This window comes from Pimephales promelas, chromosome 6, assembly GCF_988280905.1.
Source record: "Pimephales promelas chromosome 6, fPimPro1.hap1.1, whole genome shotgun sequence".
Lineage (NCBI taxonomy): Eukaryota > Metazoa > Chordata > Actinopteri > Cypriniformes > Leuciscidae > Pimephales > Pimephales promelas.
In genome coordinates, this window is record NC_142774.1 from 6659522 (window position 1) to 6686298 (window position 26777).

Sequence of the window (26777 nt, forward strand, 5' to 3'; positions counted from 1 at the left end):
GAATAAAAGTAATATTTTCTTTGAAAAAAACTTAAATTAACGGTTTTGTCTGATATTTAGATTTAAAGGTAGATGATAGAAAATATGAATATATAAAAAAAGGTTTGCAGATTTTTAGTGCCTAATTTAATTTGTCTTTGTGTGTGTTTCAGGTTCTATTCTGCTTGTGTAGTTTTAGGACTTCAATTTTTACATGACAACAAGATTGTGTACCGGTGAGTACATGCTCTGGCTGTGTCTAAATCTTTTTTTTTTTTTAAATACACTGTATTTTGCATGTATTTTTGTGTTTCTTCTCCAGAGATCTTAAATTGGACAACTTGCTGCTTGACACAGAGGGTTACGTAAAAATCGCCGACTTTGGATTGTGTAAAGAAGGTAAAGATTTTTTCACTGTTTGTTTCTGCTGATGTGCCGATCATGTCGATTTGGCTTGGTATGAAGCCAGGAACGTTTGTCAGAGATTTTTGTCTCTTTCTCAGGAATGGGTTTTGGGGACCGGACCAGTACGTTCTGTGGGACTCCAGAGTTTCTGGCTCCAGAGGTTCTAACAGACACGTCGTACACGCGGGCCGTGGACTGGTGGGGACTCGGAGTGCTTATATACGAGATGTTGGTGGGAGAGGTGAGAGATTTGAGCTTTTGAAATATTTTGAAACATTCATACCGTGTTGGCATCTGTCTGATCTAAAACCGTCTTTCTAGTCCCCATTTCCAGGTGACGATGAAGAGGAGGTGTTTGACAGCATAGTGAACGATGAAGTTCGATACCCACGGTTTCTCTCCTCTGAGGCGATTGGCATCTTAAGGAGGGTAAATAGATCTTTCTTTAATTAATTTAGAGCTGCTGAATCTCATGGTTTTCTTCATTTAATTTTGATGCAAGTGTAAAGTTTGATTTTGCATATTGTTTTCATACAGTTACTAAGGAGAAATCCAGAAAGACGACTGGGCTCCAGTGAGAAAGATGCAGAGGATGTTAAGAAACAACCTTTCTTCAGGGTGGGAAAGATTTTCAATCTTTAAAACACTGATTATTTGAAATGTGAACTTTAGCAAATCTCAAACTAAAAATCAAAAAATCAGGCTTTCACAAACAAGGGTTCGTGGGTTGATGATAATCTAATAATTTTGATCGCACTGATTCAATGTGCTCTAACGCGAACATTTTGTATGGAAGCATGATGTTTTTTGGAGTCGGGGATGAAGTATGACATGTCTGCCATCCAGTGGAGGGGAGGTCGAACAAAATTTGACACCCAATTTGTCAAAATCGGCCCTTTTATTCAGTGCCACATCTCAGTAAACTCGAATGAGGCGCCTAGAGGGTTAAAATCTCAGGGGGTTCTTCATTCAAGTAAATATTTTAAAATATAAGTTTTTAATAACCCCTGCTGTACATTTATAATGTTGTGAAGCCTAAATGCACTTGTAACATTTTGATTCATTTTTAAGTTATAGTTTAAAATTTAATTTTTTTTTTCTTTTCTAATTATTTGTTCATAAATATACTTCTCACACAAATAAAAATAACAAAAACATCTTGTGCTCCTCTTTTTTCCCCTCAGAATATGGACTGGGAGGCTCTTCTCCTCCGTAAACTCCCTCCTCCCTTCCTTCCGTCCATCGGAGGAAAAGAAGATGTCAGCAACTTTGATGAGGAATTCACAACCGAAGCGCCGAATCTCACTCCGCCTCGTGAACCGCGGGTGCTCTCGAGGAAGGATCAGGACAGTTTCCGAGACTTTGACTATGTCTCTGATCTCTGCTGAGAGCGTCTTCACTGTGACAGTGCCGTAGAGAGACATATCTGCTCCGTTACTCGGTGACGATGAGGACAAGAGTGGCCAATTTGAGTGAATTGTGAATGAGCTGGACCTGTGAACACTGTGAAGGAAGAGAGAAAGCTCTGGAAAACCATTAGATACAGGTTTAAACATAGATATCCATAATAAAGGCTAGATGGAGTCTATATCGTCATCACCGGCGGCCATCTTGTCTCAGGCAAACTGATGTACGATGAGTGATCAGCACGAACATAAATACTCTTATCTCGTTGAAATCTTGACAGATTTACAAACGGTTTGGTTTCTTACAAACGTGCCTATAATTCTGGATGATTATTTATTTATACACTTATTACTCATTTGTATGCAACTACATCTCTGACGTTTATAACAAACCAAACCGTTTGAAAATTGGTAGAAAATTGAGCAAGTTATTTAAAAAGTACATGCACCATTAAACACAATGTTACGTGTGAGACAAGATGGCCGCCAGGTGCGGACGTCGACCTCTATTGGCCAGCAACCCGGACGAGACATCTAGCCTTTATTATGGATATCTAAGGGTTTAAAGGTGCACTCAAGCTTTTTTTTAATGTTGCGCTTCGACTCACACTGACACCTAGTGGTTTGGATGAAGCGTCGCACTCGTGGAAATGCATTATTCGCAGTCAGCCACTCGTGAAAGTGTCCAATGACAGGTGTGTTACTGAAATGGGGGTTGAGGTCATGTGATCTCAAAATGGCGGCCCTCATCAGGGGACCCTCTTCATGTAGAATAAAACAGCTTTTATTAGGCTACTCATGAGACTAGAGTCCTCATCCTATGTGAATGGTCATCATTTTAGTTCAAAAGTAATATTTATATCTTTAGAACTAAAATCTAAAAAAAAAAAGAGTGCACCGTTAAACCTGTTGAAATTGTTGGTTTGTCTTCAAGTGTCATATCTGCTTTTGGAAAACGCATATTGTCTTACCGAAGACAATCTGATGATCCGTTTTAAAACTTGAAGCAAATCAATAAACGCCACACGGAGGCATCTCTGTGAACTTTTTTGAAAATACGAACAAGCATTTTGGTAAATGCACTCTGTTCATTCTGACATTTAGGGAAGAAAATTATCTTTCATGACCTCTGAAGAACCAACTGCAAACAATCTTTCTCAACCAATGTCCATTCAAACAGGAGGAACTGGATAACTTTCACTGACATGATGGGGACCAGGACCCCAAAAAGGAACGCATCTCTGCCGACACTGTGACTTTACATGGAACAAGAGCGTTACGTTGAGAGCAGAATTTTCTAATAAGGCCAATTCTAGCTTGAACATTAATGAATGTGTACTTGGTTAATGAGTTAAAGCCTCTTTACATTTGTCCATTCTGGCTATATCGCACCAAAATATTCATCTTCAAGTCAAGCATATTGAAATTTAGGAGAGCAGCACGGTTTGAAGACAGCTTGGTCCCCTTCATTAAGTGCACTTTTAGTATGGCTACCTTTATGAATTTGTACAAAAAAAAAATAAACCTCTCATGTAAAGTCGATTTGAACAAAATGCCTTAAAGATGTTCCTGTTAGCCCTCCCTCCTGCTCTTTTACATTTAGAGGTTGTTTTTCTTGGTTGCCTGTTTCTTTTTTTCGCTGGGAATGGATCATGTTACACGGGAGAATTGTCTTATCTGGAAAATGAATTTGTCATTTACTTTACAATGCATATGTAAAACTAGTGTATGCTCATCAAGACAGTGTCATGTGATAAAATGACTGAACAAGTTCTTTGTGGGCTCAAATATTTGATCTTTTGAATGTGAGTATTGTACTGGAGTAAAGGAGAAAGAATGTTTGGTTGAATATTTTCACAAGCTTCAATCACTGAAAGTACACCTGTAAACATTTTTTTTAACATTAGTGCTTTGATGAATCTGAGCAAAAGGGTATAAAACCACTTTTGTTTAAAGACTATGGACTCCATTAACTGATACTTTGTTTCCATTTCGTTTATGTTTTTAGATATCTGTTAAATAGAAAATGCTATCTGTTGTTTATTTTAGCTAATGACTGGCAACTAGTGACTGCTATGTGTTAGTTCTGGGATTACACCCTTTATTACCTCAGAGCTATTTTGATGCCTTTGAAACATTATGTGCAGTTTTTATTAGACCGTTTGTGCGAATGACACACCATGACATATCTGTTACTTGCTAGGAGCTGATGATTAAATGGTTTTTGATTTTTGAAAGCATTTTATTACACACACACACACACACACGGATGAAGCCAAAAAATAAAATGTGCACACTGTGAAAAAATGCGTAGCAAAGCCGCCGCCCTATCATGTCAAAGTTATGCATAAAATGTTTGCAAATGAAACACTTTTGTATCATTTCACAACATATTTCCTCCTTTGTGTCGGACTGCAGACTAATACTGTACATGTTCTGTACAATTATACAATCCATAAACCTATTACAGTTGTATTTATAAAGCTGTTGTTGAGATGATCATGTGTTTGTGTTATTGTGTTCTGTATCATTTTTTACAGCGTATCCTGAATTATACAATAACTTTTTACTAACTTACTAATAACTATTGAATGTTGCTGTTACCCACTGTGGCCACAAGGGGCAAGGTTATGTTAAAGGGTTAGTCACCAAAAAATGAAAATGATGTCATTAATGACTCACCCTCATGTCGTCCCATGGCTGTAAGACCTCCGTTCATCTTCGGGACGCAGTTTAATATATTTTAGATTCAGTCCGAGAGCTCTATGTCACTCCATTGAAAATGTATGTACGATATACTGTCCTTGTCCAGAAAGGAAATAAAGACATCATCAAAGTTGTCCATGTGACATCAGTGACAGTGGGTTAGTTATGTTTTGAAACATCGAAAATACATTTTGATCCAAAAATAACAAAAACTACGACTTTATTCAGCATTGTATTTTCTTCCGGTTCTGTTGTGGATCCGCGTTTTCAGCGTATTACGTCATCAGTCACTGAACGCGGATCGACAACAGAACCGGAAGAGAATGCTGAATAAAGTCGTAGTTTTTGTTATTTTTGGATCAAAATGTATTTTCGACGCTTCAAAAACTTATAACTAACCCACTGATGTCACATGAACTACTTTGATGATGTCTTTATTTCCTTTCTGGACAAGGACAGTATATCGTAGGCTACATAGGCCTACCTTTTCAATGGAGGGACAGAAAACTATGGGATTTTTGAATGGGTTTTTGCTAAATCGCCCGAAATAAGGTCTGCGGTGTGAACTATAAGCCTCTAAATAGTTTTACGTTTTGATCTATGACAAAAAATATACCAGATATAATAAAGCCTTAAAGATTTTCTTGATAGACAAAATGTGTAAGGGTCACAACTCTTTGTTAAACACAGATCTTATTTTTTGCGATTTTCCAAAAAAAAAAAAAAAAAGTCTATGGGGAAAATGTATAGCTTTTCGATCGAGGGAACCCATTTGCTGCTAACTTCCGAGTTGTCCTACAAAGTGACGTCATAACTTCGCCACTGCATTCGGATCGAAAGCAATGATTGGACGAACATTTTATGATCATATATGCCTTCCACAGACATATACATATAAATATATTAAAACCACTTAACTTAGTGATTGCTATCCGTATATGTGAAGAGACAACCAACATAACAAAAATAATTTTCTGGAACAAATCACCTACCCTGCTTTAAAGCAGCTTTTTACAGTCTATGGTTGCAAACAATTTTGCCAAAACATCAATTCCATACAATCAATGTCAGGAAAAGGTACCACACAAAAAATATTATGAAATAAAGCGTACATTTAAAAAGACATTTATGAAAGTGATTGTTTGAAAGTGATATTCGTATTATGTCTGTGTGTCCGTGCCCGAAGATGTAAACAACACTGGTCCAGAAGCACTTCCTGTTTCAGTTTTTTAACACTACATAAAAGCTGGGATAAAATACAACCGACAGAACATTTAAAACTGAATCAAAAAGTTAAACAAACATCTTTACGATGTTTTCTTTACATGTGAAATAAAGAAAACAGTTACAAACTGAAACAGGAAGCGTTTCTGGACCAGTGTTGTTTACATCTTGTGAAATGGTCTATACATTTTGCTGTGAAATATAAACTAGCAGCCTATTAGCCTCGGCTCGTTTTCCCTCATTGATCGCCAGAGGGCAGCTGTGAAGGCGCGGTGTGTTTCCTCAACAGCGCCGCTAGAGAGCAGTGAGTCGCGGCGCTTGATGGGGCCGCTGAAATTTTCAAGATGTCGTCGCTGGAGCAGAGACTCTCCCGAATCGAGGAGAAACTCAAGCAGGAAAATAAAGAAGCCCGCAAACGAATCGACCTGAACATCGACATGAGCCCGCAGCGGACGCGCCCGAGGCCAAGTGAGTGCTTGAGAGAGTGAACGCGTGATTGATCATAACGACGTAGAGATGAAATACGTTCTACGTGATATAAACAAACCGATAAAATCCTGACACTTCACTCACATTCACTTTTAGGATTCGCTGGTAAAGGTCTAAGTTAGGGGGCTCTGTTTACCAGGGTCTGTACTCCAAATTGTTCAATACGGATTTGTTCTTTAAAAATAAATAAATAAATAAATAAAAATATCTGTCAGTCAGCCCATTAGCGTTAGGCTAGCGGCTAGCAGGCCCTGATACTCGCATATCATTCTCACTGAATGTCTGTCTTATTCCCTCCTATCTGTCCGAAAGACTGTTTTATCTTTTTATCTGTGTGTTTGTATGTCTTGTATGTTCTTCTCACACAATATTATTGGGAATACCATCATTTAGAGATGCTGTTGGTGTTTAGTGTTGTAAAGTCATCAGTCATGGTAGACTTGTTGTTGTGAATTACAGGTTTGGTGTATAATTTATCGTCTTAAGCTTTTGTCTGTTAGTTAGAGGATTGTCTTGAAACCATGGCCACGTTGTAGTGGTTTTTATAGTTATGAAGGCATCATGTTAGGAGTGTAACGTTATTTCAGATCATTTAAAGTATTTTAACATTCATTTTATGTGACATATTTGCGTTGTTCGTGCGAGAGTGAAGTGATATATATGTTCTCAAACCTCCTCCACACAGAAATATACACTGATAGTGTGTTTAATTTGATGTGCTGGTGATGTCCCAGTAACTTACATTAGTTTCCTGACACTCACTATTGCTGTCAATTGTTGCCTTTTGCTGTCTCTTTTTTACCCTAATCACAAACACTTTCAGATTGTCAGCTTGTGTATTTATATGCAGAAATAATTTAGTCTCTTGACTCATTCCTTATCCAATATTTACATTTGGCATGTATGTATATGTTGTTCTGGGGAAAAAATGTTTCACTAATGTTTGCTGTTTCTATCAGTGAAAAGTAAATAATCTGAGAGACATTTTTAAGAGTTTTTTTAAATGCTTTTTAATGTTTTACTTTTCCTTTATTGTGTAATGTATTTGTTTGTGCATGGTGTAGATGATCTGCAAAACTCAGTCTCCCTGTCTGGGTCCAGATATCACTTCCTCGAACATCTATGTCACAATGTAAACTATAAGCATAATGGCATTTGTACTGTTGTTACAGTACATGTGTTTGGAGCGAAAGCAAAACCGCTTTGTATGGCCTTCTGAAAATGGATGAAATTAGGAATCAGAGGTTAATATTTATTTCTAAAGCTTTTCTTGAGCAGTACAACCCAAAAGTTTGTTTGTTTGCCAGTTAGTTTTTATCGATCTGCTTGATCTTCCGCTTCAGTATTAACTGTCTGCTTACAATTGCTTAAAACCTTGGAAGCTGAAGCTGGGATAGTAAAGTGTCCTGTCCATCGTATGCGCACTTTAGAATCTCGCCTGAAGAAGTATGTCATCCCGGGACTTTTTGCCTGTATCTTTTATTAGTACTGTGAATTCTGACATTGCCACATACTGTTTTTTGTCTAGCAGGGTAGTATGTGTTTTTCGGATGCAGCTTAAAGGAGTAGTTCACTTTAAAAAAAACAACTTTTTCTGACCCCCATGTCATCCAAGATGTCCATGTCTTTCTTTCTTCAGTCGAAAAGAAATTAAGGTTTTTGATGAAAACATTCCAGGATTTTTCTCCATATAATGCACTTTACTGCTAACCAAACGGTTCAAGGTCCAAAAGACAGTTTCACTGCAAACAACTGTTCAAAGGGCTTTAAACGATTCCAGACGATGAATAAGGGTTTTATCAAGTGAAACGATCGCTCATTTAAAAAAAATAACAAAGTTTAAGTTTTATAAGCTCAAATAGTCGCTTTGCTCTGTTCTGTGATGCGTTGAATGAACCAAATGACACGAACAAAGATTCGTTCGTTCTGATAAACGAGTTCGAACAGGAGAGTCTCGAACGCGCATCACAGAACAGAGCAAGGCGACCATTTGAGCTTATAAAACTTAAACTTTGTTATTTATTTATTAAATGAGCGATCGTTTCGCTTGATAAAACCCTTATTCATCATCAGGAATCGTTTAAAGCCCTTTGAACAGTTTTGCAGTTTGCACTGAAACTGTCTTTTGGTCCTGGAATGTTTTCATCAAAAACACTTAATTTCTTTTCGACTGAAGAAAGAAAGACATGGACATCTTAGATGACATGGGTGTGAGTAAATTATCAGCAAAAGTTTTTTTTAAAAAGTGAACTACTCCTTTAAGACTAAGGGATGGTGTACAGTCAGCAGATTGTTATGCTGTTCAGGGTGAGTCAAGACCCCACTGCGAAATTACCCTGCTGCTTATGTGTCTACTTGCAAGTTGCAACACAAATAAAAGAGAAAAAACAATGAATTTGATGTATTTTATTACCTCAAGATTACTCACAATACACGTTTGAGTGACCTGTTATCGGTTGTTGTGGAATAACAGACAACTAGATGACATGATTGAAGAAGTGTATACAGTCCAATGTAGACAGCCTTAAGACAAGAGTACAACAGTGGGTAATGGAGAGCGACCGCAGTGTGTTGTGTGCCTCAATGTTAGCAGAATTGAATTTTTGTTGGTTGAATATCCCTTTCATTTATTATGTTTTCAGATACTAAAAAGGGTGTAGTGCTTTCTCGGATGAAACAAAAATGACCATATTTAAACCCATTCGGTGTAATTAACAGATTTCCCCCTAATATCTGATTCTGTCATTAGCTGGATGTGTGTTTTTTTAGGTGGTGTCGGTCGGTATTAAATAGGCGTGCTTAGTGAAGTCAAGTGTGCTCGTGTTGATGCCGGTGAATCATAACATTTGTAGAGAGGACACAGTGATTCCTGTAGGTGTGTGTGGGCTTTTAGTAATGAGTGTGTGTGTGTATTTTTTCTCCTCTGTATCTAGTCATCGTGATCCAGCTCAGTCCAGCTCCAGCTCCCTCCCAGCGCGCAGGTACCATCATCATCATCATGATCATCATCATCACTACATCACCCTCCTTCTCTTCTCTTTACCTTGCATGTTACATTCACTACGCTTTTATCATTCTTTCTTTCTCTTCTAAGTCTCTTTCTCACACTTTCTACTAAATGTCTACATGAAATGGCATTTGCCAGCCTTTTTACTTTCGTAGGGCACAAACACATGATCCAAAAAAAAGGAAAGTGGTTGGAAAGTGGTTAAAGTGCTTAACGTTGTTTTAGAAGCAGATCCTTCTAAAAAAAGATTTTTTTTTTGTGCTCTGGGTTATGTCTCATTCAGAATAAGTTTGCAATTTTGTATGGAAGCCAAATAATATGTCTTAATTTAGCTATTTTTTAAGTTAAAGCGATAATATTTATCATTTCGTAATAAATTACAATCGCTTCTGAAGTTTAACAAACAAAGTCGGGTAAATGTGTTTGAAAGTCTATGCTCACTAGCGTAGACTTAAAATAGCTGTTTTGCATTTTAATATATTTTAAAAGGCAATTTTATTCCTGTGATTTAAGCTGAATTTTTAGCATCATTGCTCCAGTCGTCACTGTCACATGATCCTTCAGAAATAATGATGATTTGATGCTCAAGAAACATATCTTTAATTATGATTGATTGACGTTACATACAGTTGTGCTGCTTAATATTTTTGTGAATTCCAGGAGATATATTCTTTGAGTAGAAAGTTCAAAAGAACAGCATTTTGAAAGCTTTTTTAACATTATAAATGTTTACTGTCACTTTTGATAAATTTAATGCATTCTTGCTGAATAAAATTATTAATTTCTCGAAAAACAACCCACCTCCGCACCCCAAACTTAAATAGGGTAAACTTAAATAAAAGTAAATGGGGTCCATTTTTATTTCATTTTGGCTTTTAATCTCATGTTGACTTTCTTTCATTCATTAATCTCATTTACATAAAAAGTTTCTATAATTTCTTTAAATTAGGGATGTCCATATTCACAAATTCCCATGACCGATCGTCATTTAAATTACCAATCGATTAATCGTTAGCATTAATGACAAAACAGCATTACAGGGTCTGCAAATGCTGCTCAAAAAGCGATGTTCCTCACCAAATTAATAAGAATGTTTTTTAGTCTAAATAAAGGGTTAGTAGGATTGTAAAATGTTTTGATCTGATTGATAAATTAAATTAATTATTTAATATATAAATATAACGTCAAATACAATGTGTCACCAACGCCGCCTCAGATGCGTGCTTGTCAGAATGTGTGACTGAGTGGACGTCCAAGAACAACGCACTGAAAACGGCAAATAAACCCAATGAATTCACAACCATTTAATAAAATAGTGTTCTCATCTTACGTAATTTGACAGTCCCAAATTAACCGTCATTATTATTACGCTGCTGATCCACTTGTCCAACAACACGACAGTCGCGTTGTGACAAATGTAGGGAGGCGTCGCGACACCACGCGACAGTCGTGTCGGACAAGTGGATCAGCACCAGTCGTGCATTCTGCTTGAGTGGCGCGCGCTGAATGAATAACCGTTGAGCACTTTGTTAACGTTTATTTAACTCAAAGAACCGCATCCTATTTGATGTTTATCAGATATATACAAAATAAACATAACAAAATTATATCTGCACAAAATGACGTGAATTCACAAGTGAACTTAAACTAAGTTATGTGCCATTCAGAATAACTCATGTTGTGGTGGACACGCTCTCCCTGAAACAACGCGGCATGGCATCGAAACCCAAATAATTCACAATGTTTTATTACAATATTGGTCTCTTGTCCCAATAGTCGTTCATTGTCGTATGAGATATTTGCGCTAACGATCACGTCAATTCTTAACCAAATGCATCCAATATGAGATAAATCAGATATAGGCGTACACAAAATAAACTATTACAACTTACATTTGCACAAAACAAAAGTCTGCGAATGCAAACTTATAGTCAGGATGAAGGTGTGGATGAAACTTATAGTCCGACGTGTGTCATTCAGTGGGATTCACTTCACCACACCGGCAAGGTTGAGCAGCACGCACGCGCATGATCCTGCTTAATCGATGACCGATAAGTTTTATCGATTAAATGTATTATCGATCGTCGATTAATCGTTGACATCCCTACTTTAAATGCATGATATGTTTAAAGAAAACATTATTCTTTTTTCTTTCAGTGCTGAAATCTCTCATTCTATTTTTGTTCACCTTATTATCTTTCTCTCTTCCTTTCTTTAATTCCTTCACCTGAACATGAAAAGGGATCTGCGAGCCTGTGTGTGGTGTGAGTGTGTGACCTGTGTGTTAGGATTAACTCGTTTTGCTGGACGATCAGACATTGTGCATGTTGTCGGCTATAACTGCACGGCCCGACTGAGCGAACACCTCCACACTCGACAGGTGTTCAGTGTCTGTTGGGTTTGAGCTTGTCTGGCCTCTTTGTCTCTCAGCTCTTTGTCCGTTCTTTCCGGAAGAGACGTCTCCAGCTCTGTTTTCTGCACAGATGTGAATTACGGCCACGTAGTCGCCTGTATGTGTGTGTGTCCAGCAGGTGTTTCTGCACTGAATTGCTTGTCTTGACCTCACTGACTAACCCAAGCTAACCAATTCTCTCCCATGAACAGGTTTTTTTCTGAGGAGGAATCAGAAGTTCAATGGTTATCCCTTCCTCCTTTTCCTCTTTATTTACTTTGCTTTCTCAGGGTTTGACAAATGAAGTAAATGGTGTCGTTTCTATGCTCAAACAACATGAAAATGTACTGAATCAATTGTTTATTTTTGCACGGTTTGGCGAGCGAATACCAAATGTCACCCGGTGGTGACTTCTGCTTGTCTCTCATGAGGCTCTGCCCAGGTGCATGCTGGGAATGCTAACACTAACTCAAATGGCTGGTTTTCACTGTTTGGCAGACTTTGTCACTTCTATGTGTGAGTGTGTCTGATCTTGGCATGACATGGACAGTTATTACTGTCTTTGTGTGATTGATGTTCCCTCAGGATTTTACATGTCTTTCAAGACAGTAAAACAGACTTTGACTGGTTTCACATGGACGGAAATTAAACATTGACCCAAAATGTGCTTCACAACTCAGAATAAATATGTAGTGAATCTCACAAAAACTGTCAAGAAATGCCCAGGTCATATTTCAAAAGATGATTCATATTTTTGTTATTATTACAAAAAATGGTTGTTGTTGTTATTATTATTGTCAAATCTTACAATAAATTTTATGTTTTATTATATATGATAATAAAAATATCAAATTCAATTTATGATAATTATTATTATTATGAGACAGAAATCAAAACAAGACATCAACAAGAACAAATTGTTAGAAAACAAATACATTTTGTTTTTATATTATTATGTAACAACAATAATTATTTTATTAGATACTGTAACAAGTATGTGTGATTTATATTTTTATATTTTCATCATAACAATAATAATTAGAACAAATCATTTTGATTTATTGCAATAGTTATAATTCCAACAATAAATAAATATAATAAAATACATTATTTTATTTTTATTATTTAATCACATATATATATATATATATATATATATATATATATATATAATTTATTATTGATGTTATATATTTGATAATGAAAGCTTTTAATATATTGTGAAGAATGGCATTTAAAAATAAGTGTTGCAGTTTGACACTTTTCATTCACGTTACGCCCCATTCTTAGTAGTCTACTGTACTATGAGGGAGGAAATAGACCTCAGAGTGAATCTGGATCAGCTGTGGACCCTCAGACCTGAGGCTCTTAATTTAGGGTCCCTCGTGAACATTTGCCCCTGTAATGGCCATCAATTGACGGTCACTGACTTGCAGTCTTCTGTCCATTCTCCCACTCGTTCCAACCTTCTGTTCTGTCTTTACAGCTTTACAGTTACCATTGGCCAACGATGGAGGAAGTCGCTCATCCTCTTCAGAAAGCTCTCCTCAACACCCCTCGTACCCTAGCAGACCCCGACAGATGCTCACGCTTCCCACCCCACCCTACTGCCTACAGAAGAGCCTAGAGAAGTATGTCACGCGGCGGCACAGCAGTGTACTGTAGTGTGCACACTGTAGTGTGCTCAGCTCTCATTTTAAGAAAGTAAAGGTCTTAATGTGTTAATTGGTTGCTTATGGTTTTCTCTTCAGTGCTGAAATCGATCAAAAGCTTCAGGAAATCATGAAACAAACCGGATATCTGAAGATTGACGGACAGGTGAGTCACCAGCCAGAGTCTGTCTTTATAGATCCTGACGGTATTGAAAGTGGGAAAAGTGACCGACCTCTTGTTTGTGTGTTTTCCAGCGTTACCCTGCAGAGGTGACGGATCTGATCAGTGAGGGGGAGATCGGCAGTGGAACCTGTGGACAGGTGTTTAAAGTTCGCTTTAAGAAGACTGGCCATGTCATCGCAGTCAAGGTCAGTTCAGCGTTCGGTTTCTCTGCTCAATCCATTGGGGCTGATGATTAGTCATGGGCACTTTGCAAACGCTTCGTGAAGCATCGAAACCTTTGCGGATCATTTGCTTCGAACCATTGATATGAAGCGTGTATTAAACTGCCATAGTCACGGGACATCAGTAAACGAGGGTTCGTTGAGTCGTAACTATTTCGAAACGTTGCAAAATTTCAATGGTTCATCGCTAGAGGGGGAAAGGATCTCTGTGAACCAGGGATTTTTTACCTGATCTCGGATCATTTTTATACATTTAATGACACATTTGTATAACAAAAATTGAGTTGTAGATAAGATAAGTCTCTTACTGGTCTGATTAACCAAGCTCTCCAGTAAACAAACTAAATAAGCTTTACAATTTAATAAAATAAATTTAATTTAATTTAATAGATTACACCTTAAATGAAACGGTCGCTAATGACTTTCTTTTTTAAAAGGTGTATTTATGCATGTTTGAGCTGAGTTTTCGCTGCATTTACACTTTTCTGACCTGCAGGCGTGACCTGATGAACGCTTCGAAATCATTTTGCGAATCAATTGGTTCAAAGTTTCGAAGCGCTTTGTTTCTCACATCACTACTCATTATTAGGGCTGTCAAATGATTAATCGTGATTAATCGCATCCAAAATAAAAGTTTGTGTTTACATAATATATGTGGGTGCACTGTGTATGATTATATTATATGATTATATAATATTTTCATGTATATAGATTTCTATATAATTTATATTATATATAAATATAACTATTTTATATATAAATAATATTTTTTCCTTAAATATACATGCATGTGTGTTTTTATATATACAAAATAACAATATATATATATATATATATTTAAGAAATATTTTCATGTATATAGATTTATATATAAATATAAATATAAATAATATTTTTTTCTTAAATATACATGCATGTGTGTTTTTATATATACAAAATAACTATATTTATATATATATATATATATATATATATATATACAAAAATAACTATACACAGTGCACCCACATGTATTATGTAAACACAAACTTTTATTTTGGATGCGATTAATCGTTTGACAGCCCTACTGATTATGCAAAGTTAGTCTTTTTCTGGATGGGATTAAACCAGGAGTTTTCAAATTAATGAGCAAGAACCCCTAAATATGATGATGTCTTTGTGGGGGACCTCATTACTAACTATAAAACATACTATCCATTTTAAGACTCAAACTTCAGATTTTTACTGATTTTAACAAATTCAAAATTATTGCCATTTATGTTGTCATTGTGCTAAAGTCAAAAGCAGAATCTCTTTCAATGATGGCGTTTGTATATCCATGTGTTTGTCTTGAACTTTCCTCGTAATTACCGAGTCATTAAAACGGCAGTTAAGGCTGGAGTAATTACTGTTTAGTAATTACATCCCTGGTGTTGTTTTAGTAGTTGTTTGATTGTGTTCCCCTATTTTTCTGTGCAGCAAATGAGGAGGACGGGTAATAAAGACGAGAATAAGAGAATCCTCATGGATCTGGACGTTGTGTTGAAGAGTCACGACTGTCCGTACATCATTCAGTGCTATGGAGCAATAGTCACCAATGTGAGTGTCAAGTCACCTTTTTTTATATATTGCTTTATACTATACAAATTGTTTCAAAGCAGCTTTACAGTGATAAACAGGAAAATTATACAAACAGAATGAAATTCTGCTGCTCTAGTAAGACAACCGTAAACAGTCATTATTCATTTGAAGTCAATTCAGTGTTGATTAATTTTGGTTCAGTGACTGTGTAAAGTGCATCATTTATGAAATGAGTTCAATTGAGCTATTAGGACGTGTGTCCACCGAAGCATTTTTCCACGTGCCTGGCGTATGTTTTCAATTGTTTTCGAAGGGAGCGCCGCGTTTTTTAAACGCCATGAGCGTAACGAGGCACTAAACGTTTTTTTTTTCACGCTGAAGTGCCCGCCGTTTTTTACTGGTCGCTGATAGTTGAAAAATCACTCATCACTGTCACTTTTTACCCAGCCGTCCAATCACAGTGGAGGAGGGGCGGGACTAATACCACACCGACCAGCTGTCACAAAATTCTTTCTGTACAACGACATCAACCAGCAGAGCAAACCGAACAAAATGGATGAAAAATAAATTTTTAGTATGAAACTAATTATCTGCGAAATCAGTTACAAGTAAACTGTGCTGCGTATATTCTGTATCATAGCAACGAAACGTCTCAACGGAAAAAACAATGCGCTGTCAAAACGCTCTCAAGCGCCCAAAGCACGGCGTCTTCAGCAAATGCTTTGGTGGACACATGGCCTAAAGCAGCTCTGTGGAAAATAGTGATGTCATCATCCAGCTTTTCATCCAATAGTGTCTATGCAGTCAAATCAGTAATATTGCTGAATAATAAGTGTCCCCAACTAAGCAAGCCAGAGGTGACCGTGGCAAGGAACCCAAACTCCATCAGGTGACAAAAATGGAGAAAAAAAACCTTGGGAGAACCCAGGGGTCACTTCTCTTCTGGCCGACGAACGATTCAGGCTGCATCAGAAGTCAGATTGTGGATGGGTAGCATTCAAAATATTTCATCCAGTTCCTTCTGCTTGAAGATGGGATTCATCACGCTGGTATGGAGACGAAGCTGCCCATTGGGGTCTGGTTCTTGAGGTCTTTGCTGAGGATCTGACGTGTCGACAGGGTCTTCACAGGGGATTGTTCTAGTAGACACGGTCTCTGCTGACATTCAGGGCTGCCATGAGGTCGTGTCTAGGTGCAGGTCCACCATCTGATCTGGATACGACCCGGATCCGGCTGACTACGGTAACCTCGAGATGTGACAGACAGGCTTCTTACGATGTAACAAGAACATCTGGTGTTATAGGATTCCCGGTTGACCTAATTTATGCTCCCTAATAATCCTTAAATGGATTTGAATAGAAATATGATAATGTTGTTATGTGTATGCCAGGTTAAAGAGACGTGTTTTTAGTCTGATTCCCGAACAAGGGTAGGGTATGTAGTGTGTAATATAGTTGTGTGTGAATGTAAAAGGTCTTCAAAGTTATTGTCTCCTAAAAGAAAGAATCGATTCTGAACTTCCGAAACAAGTCGTCATTGCCATACTTCCTTTCACAAATTTGCATAATGCCTGTCTATGTTCTTCATTGGCTGCCCACAAGCGACGTCTACTTTGACCCACCTTCAAACACTGTATTTGTAGCTGAGGCCCGGAAGAGTTTGGTTTGTGTTGTCAAAATGTCGAGAAGACGCTGTGAATCATCTTTCCATGCTCTTCAAAAAGATGAGGATGTGCTGGAATTGATAAGGAGCAAACCATGACCATCGCTCCTATAACTGTGTATCAAGCTTTGAGGAAGCCTCCAGAGGAGAAATTTAGATATGGTAATAGGCATTTGGGTCGACCAATCACAACAGACTGGTCCGTGTGACTAATCAGAGCTGGGTAGGCTCGTAGAAAGGAGGGGTTTAGAGAGACGACTTTAATTACAACCTAATTACCAAATTAAGAACCATTAAAATAGCATAATAGGGACACTTTATGTATATTGAATTATTTAAAGGTCAATCTTTTTCTCGGTAGACGGATGTGTTCATCGCCATGGAACTAATGGGGACGTGTGCAGAGAAGCTGAAGAAGAGGATCCAGGGGCCCATACCTGAGGCCATTCTGGGAAAGATGACCGTGGCCGTAAGACTTTTTTTTTTTTTTTTTTTTTATTTACCTGATTTAGAAAGCCATCTATTATTGGTTAGATATTGGGCTGTTCGCAAGAAACTCTTAGATCCTGTTTCATTTTACACTTTTTCTTTTTGTATGTAGATCGTGAAGGCTCTGCTTTATCTGAAAGAGAAACACGGTGTCATTCACCGAGACGTGAAGCCATCTAATATCCTGTTGGATGACAAAGGGCAGATCAAACTGTGCGATTTTGGCATTAGTGGCCGACTTGTGGATTCTAAAGCCAAGACTCGCAGCGCCGGATGTGCTGCATACATGGCGGTGAGCACACATTGGGATTTTGACAAATATTTAATATATTAACATTATAGGGTACAATCAAATCAAAAATGTCGCTAATCAAAAATGCTAATTTATCCTGCTGTCGTTAAAGCAAAAGTTGGACAAAATGAATGCATTTGAGTCCATATTATGCATCATGCATGTTTCATCTCTTGTGTGTGTGTTGGTTTTTTTAGCCTGAGAGAATAGACCCTCCGGACCCCAGTAAGCCAGACTATGACATCAGAGCTGACGTCTGGAGTCTTGGCATTTCTCTGGTGAGTTCTTCTGCCTACATTTTGTTGAGCCGACCCTCGTTTACCTCGTCAGGAAGGAATGATAGTAAAGACATTTTATAATGTTGCAAAAGATTTGCATTTCAAAATAAATGCGTTTTTTTGTGTGAAGGTTCTATGCATCAAATAATGTATCCGTTTACACAAAAAAAAGATTAACCAGCAAACACTGATTTCAACATTGATAATAACAAAATCTTTTTATAATAGTGCATTAAATCAGCATAATACAATAATTTCTCATAAGAGAATGTGACACTGAAAAATGAAGTAATGATGCTTTGTCATCTCAGGAATAAATTACGTTTTAAAATATATTAAAATGCAAAACGGTTATTTTAAAATAGTAATTTTTCACAATATTAACATTTTACTGTAACTTTGACCAAATAAATGCAGCATTGTTGAGCTTAAGAGACTTGGGCCGTGTGTCCATGCTCTGCTGAAGACGTCGTGCTTTTGGCGCTTGAGAGCGTTTGACAGCGCATGTTTTTTTCCGTTGAGACATTTTCGTTGCTATGATACAGAATATCCGCAGCACAGTTTACTTGAAACTGATTTCGCACATAATTTGTTTCATACTAAAAAAATATTTTTCATCCATTTTTTTCGGTCAGCTCTGCTGGTTGATGTCGTTGTACAGAAAGAACGTTGTGACAGTTGGTCAGTGTGATATTAGTCCCGCCTCTCCTCCACTGTGATTGGACGGCTGGGTAAGAAATGACAGTGATGAGTGCTGCGTTTTGAACATTTTTCAACTTTCGACGACCAGTAAAAAAACACCTCGTGCTCAGAGTTTCAGCGTGAAAAAAACGCTTACTGCCTCCTTACGCTCATGGCGTTTAAAAAACGCGCCGCTCCCATTGAAAACAATGAAAACAAAAAACGCTTTGGTGGACACACGGCCTTATTGTAAAAAAAAACATTACAAATCTTAACAACCCCCAAAGTTTTGGACTGTTTGTAAATGTAATTAAAGAGCTGTATTTAAAAAAAACAACATAGTTGAATAACTGAAAGTTATTCTTTATATTCCTCCCCGCCTGCAGGTGGAGCTAGCCACGGGGCAGTTTCCTTACAAGAACTGCAAAACAGACTTTGAGGTTCTCACCAAAGTTCTGCAAGAGGACCCACCAGTCCTTCCTCTCGGCATGGGCTTTTCCCCTGACTTTCAGTCCTTCGTCAAAGACTGGTACTCCCACTTACAGTTACATAAACACGGCAAATTTTAGCACCCGTATGGGTCAATAGAGAGCCTAAGTCCCGCCCCTCTGCTTCGGAAAAAATATGAATGGTAGTCAATGGCGAGAGACAACTTATCTTTTTATTCCATCTGAACTGTGCCCTGAATTACACATATGATGTTTGTCAATTTAAAAGATAATTCTGAAAGTCAAAAACCTCGCAGTTTGTCGTACAACAGAAGAGTAAACTTTAGTTTTATGTGAAAATCGCTCTGTGAACTACATCTCCCAGAAAGAGAAACGAGATCCGCTGCTCGTGTGTGTGCAGTCTGGTACAAAACACTCAGGCAGGACGGCGTTACGTTACGATTATAATGTAAGACTGAAGAAACAATGACAGACAGCCTCAGTAAAGTTAGCTTCATTCATTGGGAGAAAATGTGCGCCTTTGGGTTTGTAGTCTTTGTAGTTTATACCTCAACGGTTTTACATCAAACTGTGACTTTCTTTACTTTAAAATGTATCTTTTAAATTGACAAACATCATATGTGTAATTCAGGGCACAATTCAAACGAGATCAAAATATTTGTTGTCTCTCGCCATTGACTACCGTTCAATATTTTTCCGAAATAAGGTCCCATGGTGGTCGACCGGAAGGGGAGGGACTTAGGCTCTCTATAGTGTTTGTGTGCTAATTCTACACAGATCTTAATTTTCTTTATCTCTGCAGCCTCACAAAGGATCACAGAAAAAGGCCAAAATACCACAAGCTGCTTGTAAGTCTCAAACACTTGAGCATTAGTTGTAGTGCTCAGTTCAGTATCATGATCTGTTTTGTTCTTCTTCAGGAACACAGTTTTATCCGTCGCTACGAGGTGTCCGAGGTAGACGTGGCGGGCTGGTTCCAGGCGGTGATGGAGCGCACAGAGTCTCCTCGCAGCAGCCAGTGCTTCAACCATCACCAGCTCCACTCGCTCTTCAGCAGGTAGCCAGGCGGAGAGCGCCAGAGAAAGAAGGATGCGACGTTGAGGAGTTGATTTAGAGACACGGATGGACAGGTTTGAAATGTAAATTGCGACAGGATGGAGTGGACATGGACCGATTGAGAGGGGAGAATATGGCGGAAACAAAAGCTAGAATGTTCATTTTGGAGTTTGACTGATCGACAGACAATCCTGGGCAGGTTTGATGTAAATCTGAAATCTTTTTGTCCTTCTCATCCACCCATTGAACAGGATGGACCATTACAGGTTGCAGTCTAACGCGCGCGCACACACATTTGCAGTAACACTGTTTCACTAAACCTGACCGGCATATAAAGATTAGCCACAAGAGTAAGCGTACAGTGTTTTTAAGTTAACTTTCAAATCCGTACATCATGAGGTCCACCGTAGCCCCTTACTCAGGGACTGAACAGAGTAGTCGAACAACACTGTGCAATGGTGTGTGTGTTATCCGTTTATCAGTCCTAGTTCAGAAGTACAGCCATTAATTGAATCCAAGCAAATAGAAACTAGCTGTGTGATGTTTTATAGACGTGTTCTTTTCGGCAGACATTTCAGTGATTGTAACACATACTTAAAGCGTTTATAGTGGTAGAACTTCTAATCCTTGATGTTTAGATTTTTATAACTAGTTTGGCCTGGACTCTAATGTATGGAAGTAGATTTATCGCCTAAAAAAGAAGATTGTATATTAAGAAAACACTAGTGGTTGACCGATAAGTGTGTTTTTAAAAGGTGAAGTGTCATTTTCTCGATGATACAGTGCTTCTTATCTCAATTTAAAAGGCCAAATCATCTATAAATGAGAAATTTGTGTTTGTCTGAGCAGCCTTACCCAGCAAATGGGGGGGGATTGTTCAGAAAAACATTATTAAATCATCATTTGTGCAATTCCGTTAATTGTAGTCCTGCACAAATTACACGCTTCACTTTTACTGGCGATGCTGGTGTCTCATCAGCCAATGGCGATAATCTCAAAATTGCCAAATTTTGCACTATGTATCGGTCTATCACTGGATAAAACGCAAAAAAATTAGCACAGAGTCATAACAACGCACACCTCAGGAAGACAAGTGTTAGAAATGGGGATTTTTAACAGGATTTAGCCGAGTGTCTGAGGGGTGAAACCACAATCAAAGTCACCAAAAGCAAACGTGAGAGATGTTGTCAGTCACTCAAAAACAAGCGGGGGACTTTTCGCAGGTCTCATTTCTGCTTTTATCACCCGTTCGATCTCTTTCCCGTGAGTATTTGAGTTCCCGCAAACCAAAGCATTTTTTTTTTTATGACACAGCACTGCTTTTTTTCCCTGCCAAGCTGTTTTCAGCATCTGCTCATGGGTCACGCTGAAGATGTTCGGCGACTTTCACAACCAAAGCTGTAGAGTTCGAGATTCACTGCTTTTATGAAGCCAAATCACTCGCCTGAGGAGGGGAAAATGTGACTTAAATCAGCAAAGAAAGATTTAGAGGGCGATGGCACGTTGAGAGGAAGCATGGTGTTATAATGGACTGAAGAAAGAGTGGAGGAAATAATGGGACGGGAGAGAAAATTAGGAGAAAGGCATTTGAAAGTATGATAGAAAGTCTCCAGTGAAGTCTTATAGAAAGTATTGAGAGGTTTGGTGAGATTTCAGGGCTGACAGGAACAGGTGTTGGTGGTTTTCTAGATCGCTGTGTTTTGAGCTAGCTGGACGTTGCATAAAAGCTTTCAATCGTTTTGGAACCAATGTACCAATTTCTATTTTTAGGGTTATTTGTGTTTTGCTTCTTACGGTTTTGTTCATTATCCTTGAAACTTTGTTCTTATTGTCTGCTATTATTATTATTATTATATTTATTTATTATCTTACTGCTGCTACTGTTTACTTTAGATGCTGCTCTCGGTGATTATATTCCCCAAAGGACGATTCTTCTTCTTATTTTTTTTTTCTAAACCAAATGCATAAAACACTGCAATGTCTTCTACACATTTACCAAATACGAGAATGATTACTAGTAAAGTGCGTGATGTGATTCATAAAGAGAAAGCAAGCAAGGAAGGAAGTGAATTGAGAATCTCTATTTACCTATATCTATATTTATATCTCAATAGTTTGTTTTTTGAAACTCACAAACGTCACGGCTCACTCTGAGCTACTAATAAGAACGACTTCCATGTATTTGTACAAAATAACAGACACCAGCTGGTAATATCTATATATATTTGAGCTAGATTTCCCTTATTACGTCATTAGCCGCATCATTAGTCGCACACACAGATATGTTTGTAATTGTCCTCCTGTGTCCGTCCTGCGGTGGATGAATTCATCAAATAGTCAGTTATGATTCACCTCGTTCAATATTTTGGCTGCTTTGATTTATGCTCATTTGTTTGACTATGCAATAACACATATTTAGTGAAAGAATTCTGTCCCGAATTCATCACTTTGGATCTGATCATGAGTCCGTTTGTAAGTTTTCCTTCGAATTGGATTGACAAATTAATCAAAAGAGCCAATAAAACAGATGAATGTGTAAAATGCAGGGTTTATTTTCTTACAGTACGCTTAACTATTTATCTCCCAATAGTTTCTTTGCCGTTTTCACATGCCAAATAGAATCTCTAACAGGACTCTCGCTGTCAACATAACACTGGTTTCCTGTGTGGTGTTGATATTCATCACAGATACTGTGGTACCTGCCTGTCTGTCCGTCCGTCATTCTCTCTTTAGACCTTAGACCTATAACCGCAGCATTACACACCAAAGGTGTCATCAATAAAACATTCAAACCAGTGGCGTTGTTGTCATTAGGATGATTATTGTTATTCTAGATGATACTGGATTGTTCTGAGGGATACACAGCTTCATGTATGTAATTTCCTGACTGATGCGAGTGAGGTACTGGAAATGGCATCTTAGTGATGTGTTATTTTTCAGTCCGTCACCCTTATCTGTTGGGCTTTTATTTTGCTGGCACACACACTTATGGAAGCTTGTTTCGTTAAAGGGATGGTTCACTTTGAAATAAATTTTTGGTATGTTTTAGCTTACCTCAAGGGCATCCAAGATGTAGGTGTCTTTGTTTCCGCAGTATTTTCAATTTTGATATTTTTAGGTCAAACCGTTCTTGTCTCTCAGTCATATAATGGAGGTCTATGGTCACCACCTCAAAGAGCATGCACAGTGAAGTCCAAATTAAACAGGATTTAATGACTCGTACACATTGATGGCCTAAGACACGAAACGAGAGGTTTGTGTGAGAAAACAAAAAAAAATCAACATTGTCTGTTTATCGACTTCCATTGCAATTTCCTGTATATCTTAATATGTTTAGATCTTCACAGTGAAAGGTAACACTTCTGAAATCTCTTTGTAAACAATGAGTGATGTACACGCGCAAGAGATCACTTTCGGTGCTTTCCGGCGTGCTTGCGTAGACCGAAGTACCCCCGCCTTCAGATCACTTGGGCGTGGCTGTGGTTACAAGAGGTAAAAACGATATAAATACTGTTCGTTTTCTCACACAAACCGCTCGTTTCGTGTCTTAGGCCATCAATGTGTACTTGCATTTACGAGTCATTAAATCATGTTTAATTTGTACGTCTCTGTGCATGCTCTTTGAGGTGGTGACCATAGACCTCCATTATATGACTGACAGACAAGAACGGTTTGACCTAAAAATATAAAACTTGAAACTACTGCGGAAACAAAGACACCTACATCTTGGATCCCTTTGAGGTAAGCTAAAACATATCAAAAATTTATTTCAAACTGAACTATCCCTTTAAAATTGCAATTGCAAATTTATATGTCACAATTCAGACTTTTTTCCTCAGAATTTCGAGAAATAAACTTGCAATTCTGACTTTCTCACAATTGATTTAACTCGCAATTAAAAAAAGTACAAAAATTCACGTTTACATTTGGCAATTCTGATATTTTGTCACAATTCCAAATTCTGAGAAAATCTGAAAAGCAAAAAACGAATTTCGAGATATTTGTTGCGAGATATGATTTTCTTCAATGCAATTGCAAGAAATTCTGAGTCAGAATTCTGATATAAACTCTCAATTGCGAGAAAAACGTAAGAATTTTGATATAACCTCGCAATTGTTAGAAAAAATTCAGAATTTCAGGTTTTATATTTGCAATTCTGATTTTCTTTAATAAAAAAAAGAATTGTAAGATTACTTCGCAATTGCAATCTCGTGAAAGATCAGTATTACGAGTTTAAATTTGAGAAATTGTGAGATATAAACTTGTAATTGTGACTTTTTGTGATAAAAGTCAGAATTGCGAGATAAAAAGTTGCAATTACCTTTTTTTTTTGGGGGGGGGGGGGGGGTTGGGCAGAAACAAGCATCCATACACACCTTTAAGGAAAGATTATGTCTGCGATGCTTATGTTTATGGTTTATTCTTGGTTTAAAGTGTACTTCCAATCACTGTTTTCTGGCACTATTTAAAATTTGTTTTTTCATTGTAATTATCATTATGATTTTTTATTTGCTTTTAATTGATTCTGAAATCAAAGCATCAGTTATTTGTGTTTTATTTTTGAAATCTGCGTTTCTGTGAATAGGACGGACACACCGAACCCGTTTCTGCGGGTGGCAGTAGTACACATCCCTGAACACCAAATTATGTTAACTAAACCAGTGCGTGCTGCTGTTTCATTTGCATTGTTTATCTGTATGTGTGTGTGTGTGTGTGTGTGGCAGCATCACTGTTATTTTTGGTGTGTGTGCTCAGGCGTGTACTTTGCTGTCATATTGAGTCGAGTCTTTGTTACTTTTTTAGAATTGTTGTTTTTTTTTTTTTTAATGATCATAATAATGCCCCATCTGTAATTAAACCAAATACACTCACTATGCAGTCACTCAAATCAAGTCCGTTTGCATCCCCCCTCCCCCCTCCTGTATATACACAACTACTGGAGTCTCTGTGAAGAGCGAGTGAGTATGACTTCCTCAGCTAGAGCGATCAATAGAGAGAGTGTTTTTCTTCAGTGAGCTGACATATTTAAGGATTGTACTGGGATTGGGTGGGTGGGGTGTGTTTAGGGTCGGTAGTTCGGAGAAATAGTTTGTCAAGTGCTGTAAGTATGTCAATTGCATGTTAAGTAACTGCCATTGATTTGACATTTTGTTGTGGGTTGGGGGAGGGGAGACAAGTATTTTCGTTTATTTATGATTTTTACTTTATATTCTGTATTTTTCCCCCCCAATACATTGTGTTTTTAGAAAAAGACACACTTTTGCCTTTTTATGATCTTAATATGCATTTGCAATTTTTACGTTCATCATTTTTGGCTGATTTCAAGCTGTGATGATATTTTGTCATTTGTTTTTCTTCCATGTTGTGTTTGTGTTGATCTGTGAGCGAGCGCTAAGAGAGGTTTTAGGCAGACATTTTGTCTTCAGCTGTTAGAAAACCAAAAGTCTATTATTTTGTATCTGTTTTGGTCCTTTGTAACCATTTATTTTCATACCTATTATCTTCAGGGTTAAGATCACACCAAATTAAGATGAGAAAGGTGGAACAGATTGCAAGGTTCCTGAGAATGTTGCGTCAAAGGTGTGTCTTTTTCTGTCGAAGCGAAGCAATCATTTATTGCTCTTTCTTTTTTTGTGTAGTTCTTTTTCTTTCTTTCCCCTATAGAGTTGTTATCACAGCTCTTTTTTGCTGTATGGTTACATTGTGTCTTTATGTGGAAATCTCACCATTTTTAGCTGCTGTTGCACTGGAGGTTTTTTTTTAAATTATTGTTGTTGTTATTATTATTATTATTATAAAAAATTGTCATGATGGAGTTTAGAACCATGTAGTTCACCAAATTCTGTTTGACTCTCATAGATGGAGTTTAGAAGTGTTTAAACCTGCTAATTCTGTTTGACGCGGCCGTTGACATGCTGTTCAAGTCAAAAAGAACAGATTTCCATTATGTACTCTATTGTTGTTGGCATCTTGATACAGCTTGGAAAATATATTGTAAGAATTAGAAATGTTTTGTGCCAACAACAAACTTAAGACAACCTTTCATGTTTTCTGGTATATCTATGGATATATGAAAGTTATATAGATATTATGATGCAACGTTTTTACTTTTTGGGATTAGTTTGATTTAAACTAAGATATTTGATGTGGTATTTTAAAAATAAGACTCAACTACAACAGCTTGTCTTTTGTGAATATATCTATTTTTTTTTACTATTTATTGTTTCCTTTTTTTGGGTACCATTTTAATATTCGAATGGAGCAGAAATATCCCAAACTGTTGTATTGAGATACAGCTATTACAGTTTTATCATCATTCTGATGCCCCCTTCCCCACTTTTTTTTTTTTTTTTTGGTTGTTTTGTTTTTCATTTCAAATGAAAGAAATGCCATTATATTGTGAATACCTCAGGATTTTTTTTCTTTTGGGAAAAATTACAAAACTTTCAAAAACCTAAAACAAATAAAACACAAAAAAAAAGTGTTTGTGTGGTTTATTTTATGTACTGTAATCAGACCGAGCTTTCTCTTCTGCGGCAAAATCTTCATGCTTGTGTCCATAAAGCACCAATCCACAATGAATTTCACTGAAATTGTTTGCAGAATCAGAATAATTAATGTGAGCGATCACCATTTGCAATATGT

At 37.4% G+C, this 26777-nt stretch overlaps 2 protein-coding genes across 5 annotated transcripts in view; both read left to right on the forward strand.

Annotated features, from left to right (window-relative positions):
• The window catches only part of pkn1a (protein kinase N1a), a 41059-nt gene extending 36770 nt beyond the window's left edge, over window positions 1-4289 (forward strand). For all 3 annotated transcript variants that reach the window (XM_039687536.2, XM_039687521.2, XM_039687530.2), the window contains exons 17-22: window positions 153-215; window positions 302-378; window positions 483-625; window positions 706-813; window positions 922-1002; window positions 1569-4289. In XM_039687536.2, coding sequence (XP_039543470.1) covers window positions 153-215; window positions 302-378; window positions 483-625; window positions 706-813; window positions 922-1002; window positions 1569-1772 — 676 coding nt within the window. In that variant the 3' untranslated portion in view covers window positions 1773-4289. The remainder of the gene's footprint in view (window positions 1-152; window positions 216-301; window positions 379-482; window positions 626-705; window positions 814-921; window positions 1003-1568) is intronic.
• A 1710-nt stretch (window positions 4290-5999) lies between these two features.
• On the forward strand, window positions 6000-22928 carry map2k7 (mitogen-activated protein kinase kinase 7). Of its 2 annotated transcripts, XM_039687551.2 has the most exons (12): window positions 6000-6188; window positions 9143-9190; window positions 13095-13239; window positions 13360-13426; window positions 13516-13629; window positions 15124-15243; window positions 17249-17356; window positions 17489-17668; window positions 17866-17946; window positions 19014-19156; window positions 19879-19924; window positions 19997-22928. In XM_039687551.2, the coding sequence occupies exons 1-12, from the start codon at window positions 6065-6067 to the stop codon at window positions 20135-20137; spliced, it is 1317 nt and encodes a 438-aa protein (XP_039543485.1). In that variant the 5' UTR covers window positions 6000-6064; the 3' UTR covers window positions 20138-22928. The 2 variants fall into 2 exon arrangements, with proteins under 2 accessions (XP_039543485.1, XP_039543494.1); XM_039687560.2 differs by lacking the exon at window positions 9143-9190.
• The last annotated feature ends 3849 nt before the right edge of the window (window positions 22929-26777 follow it).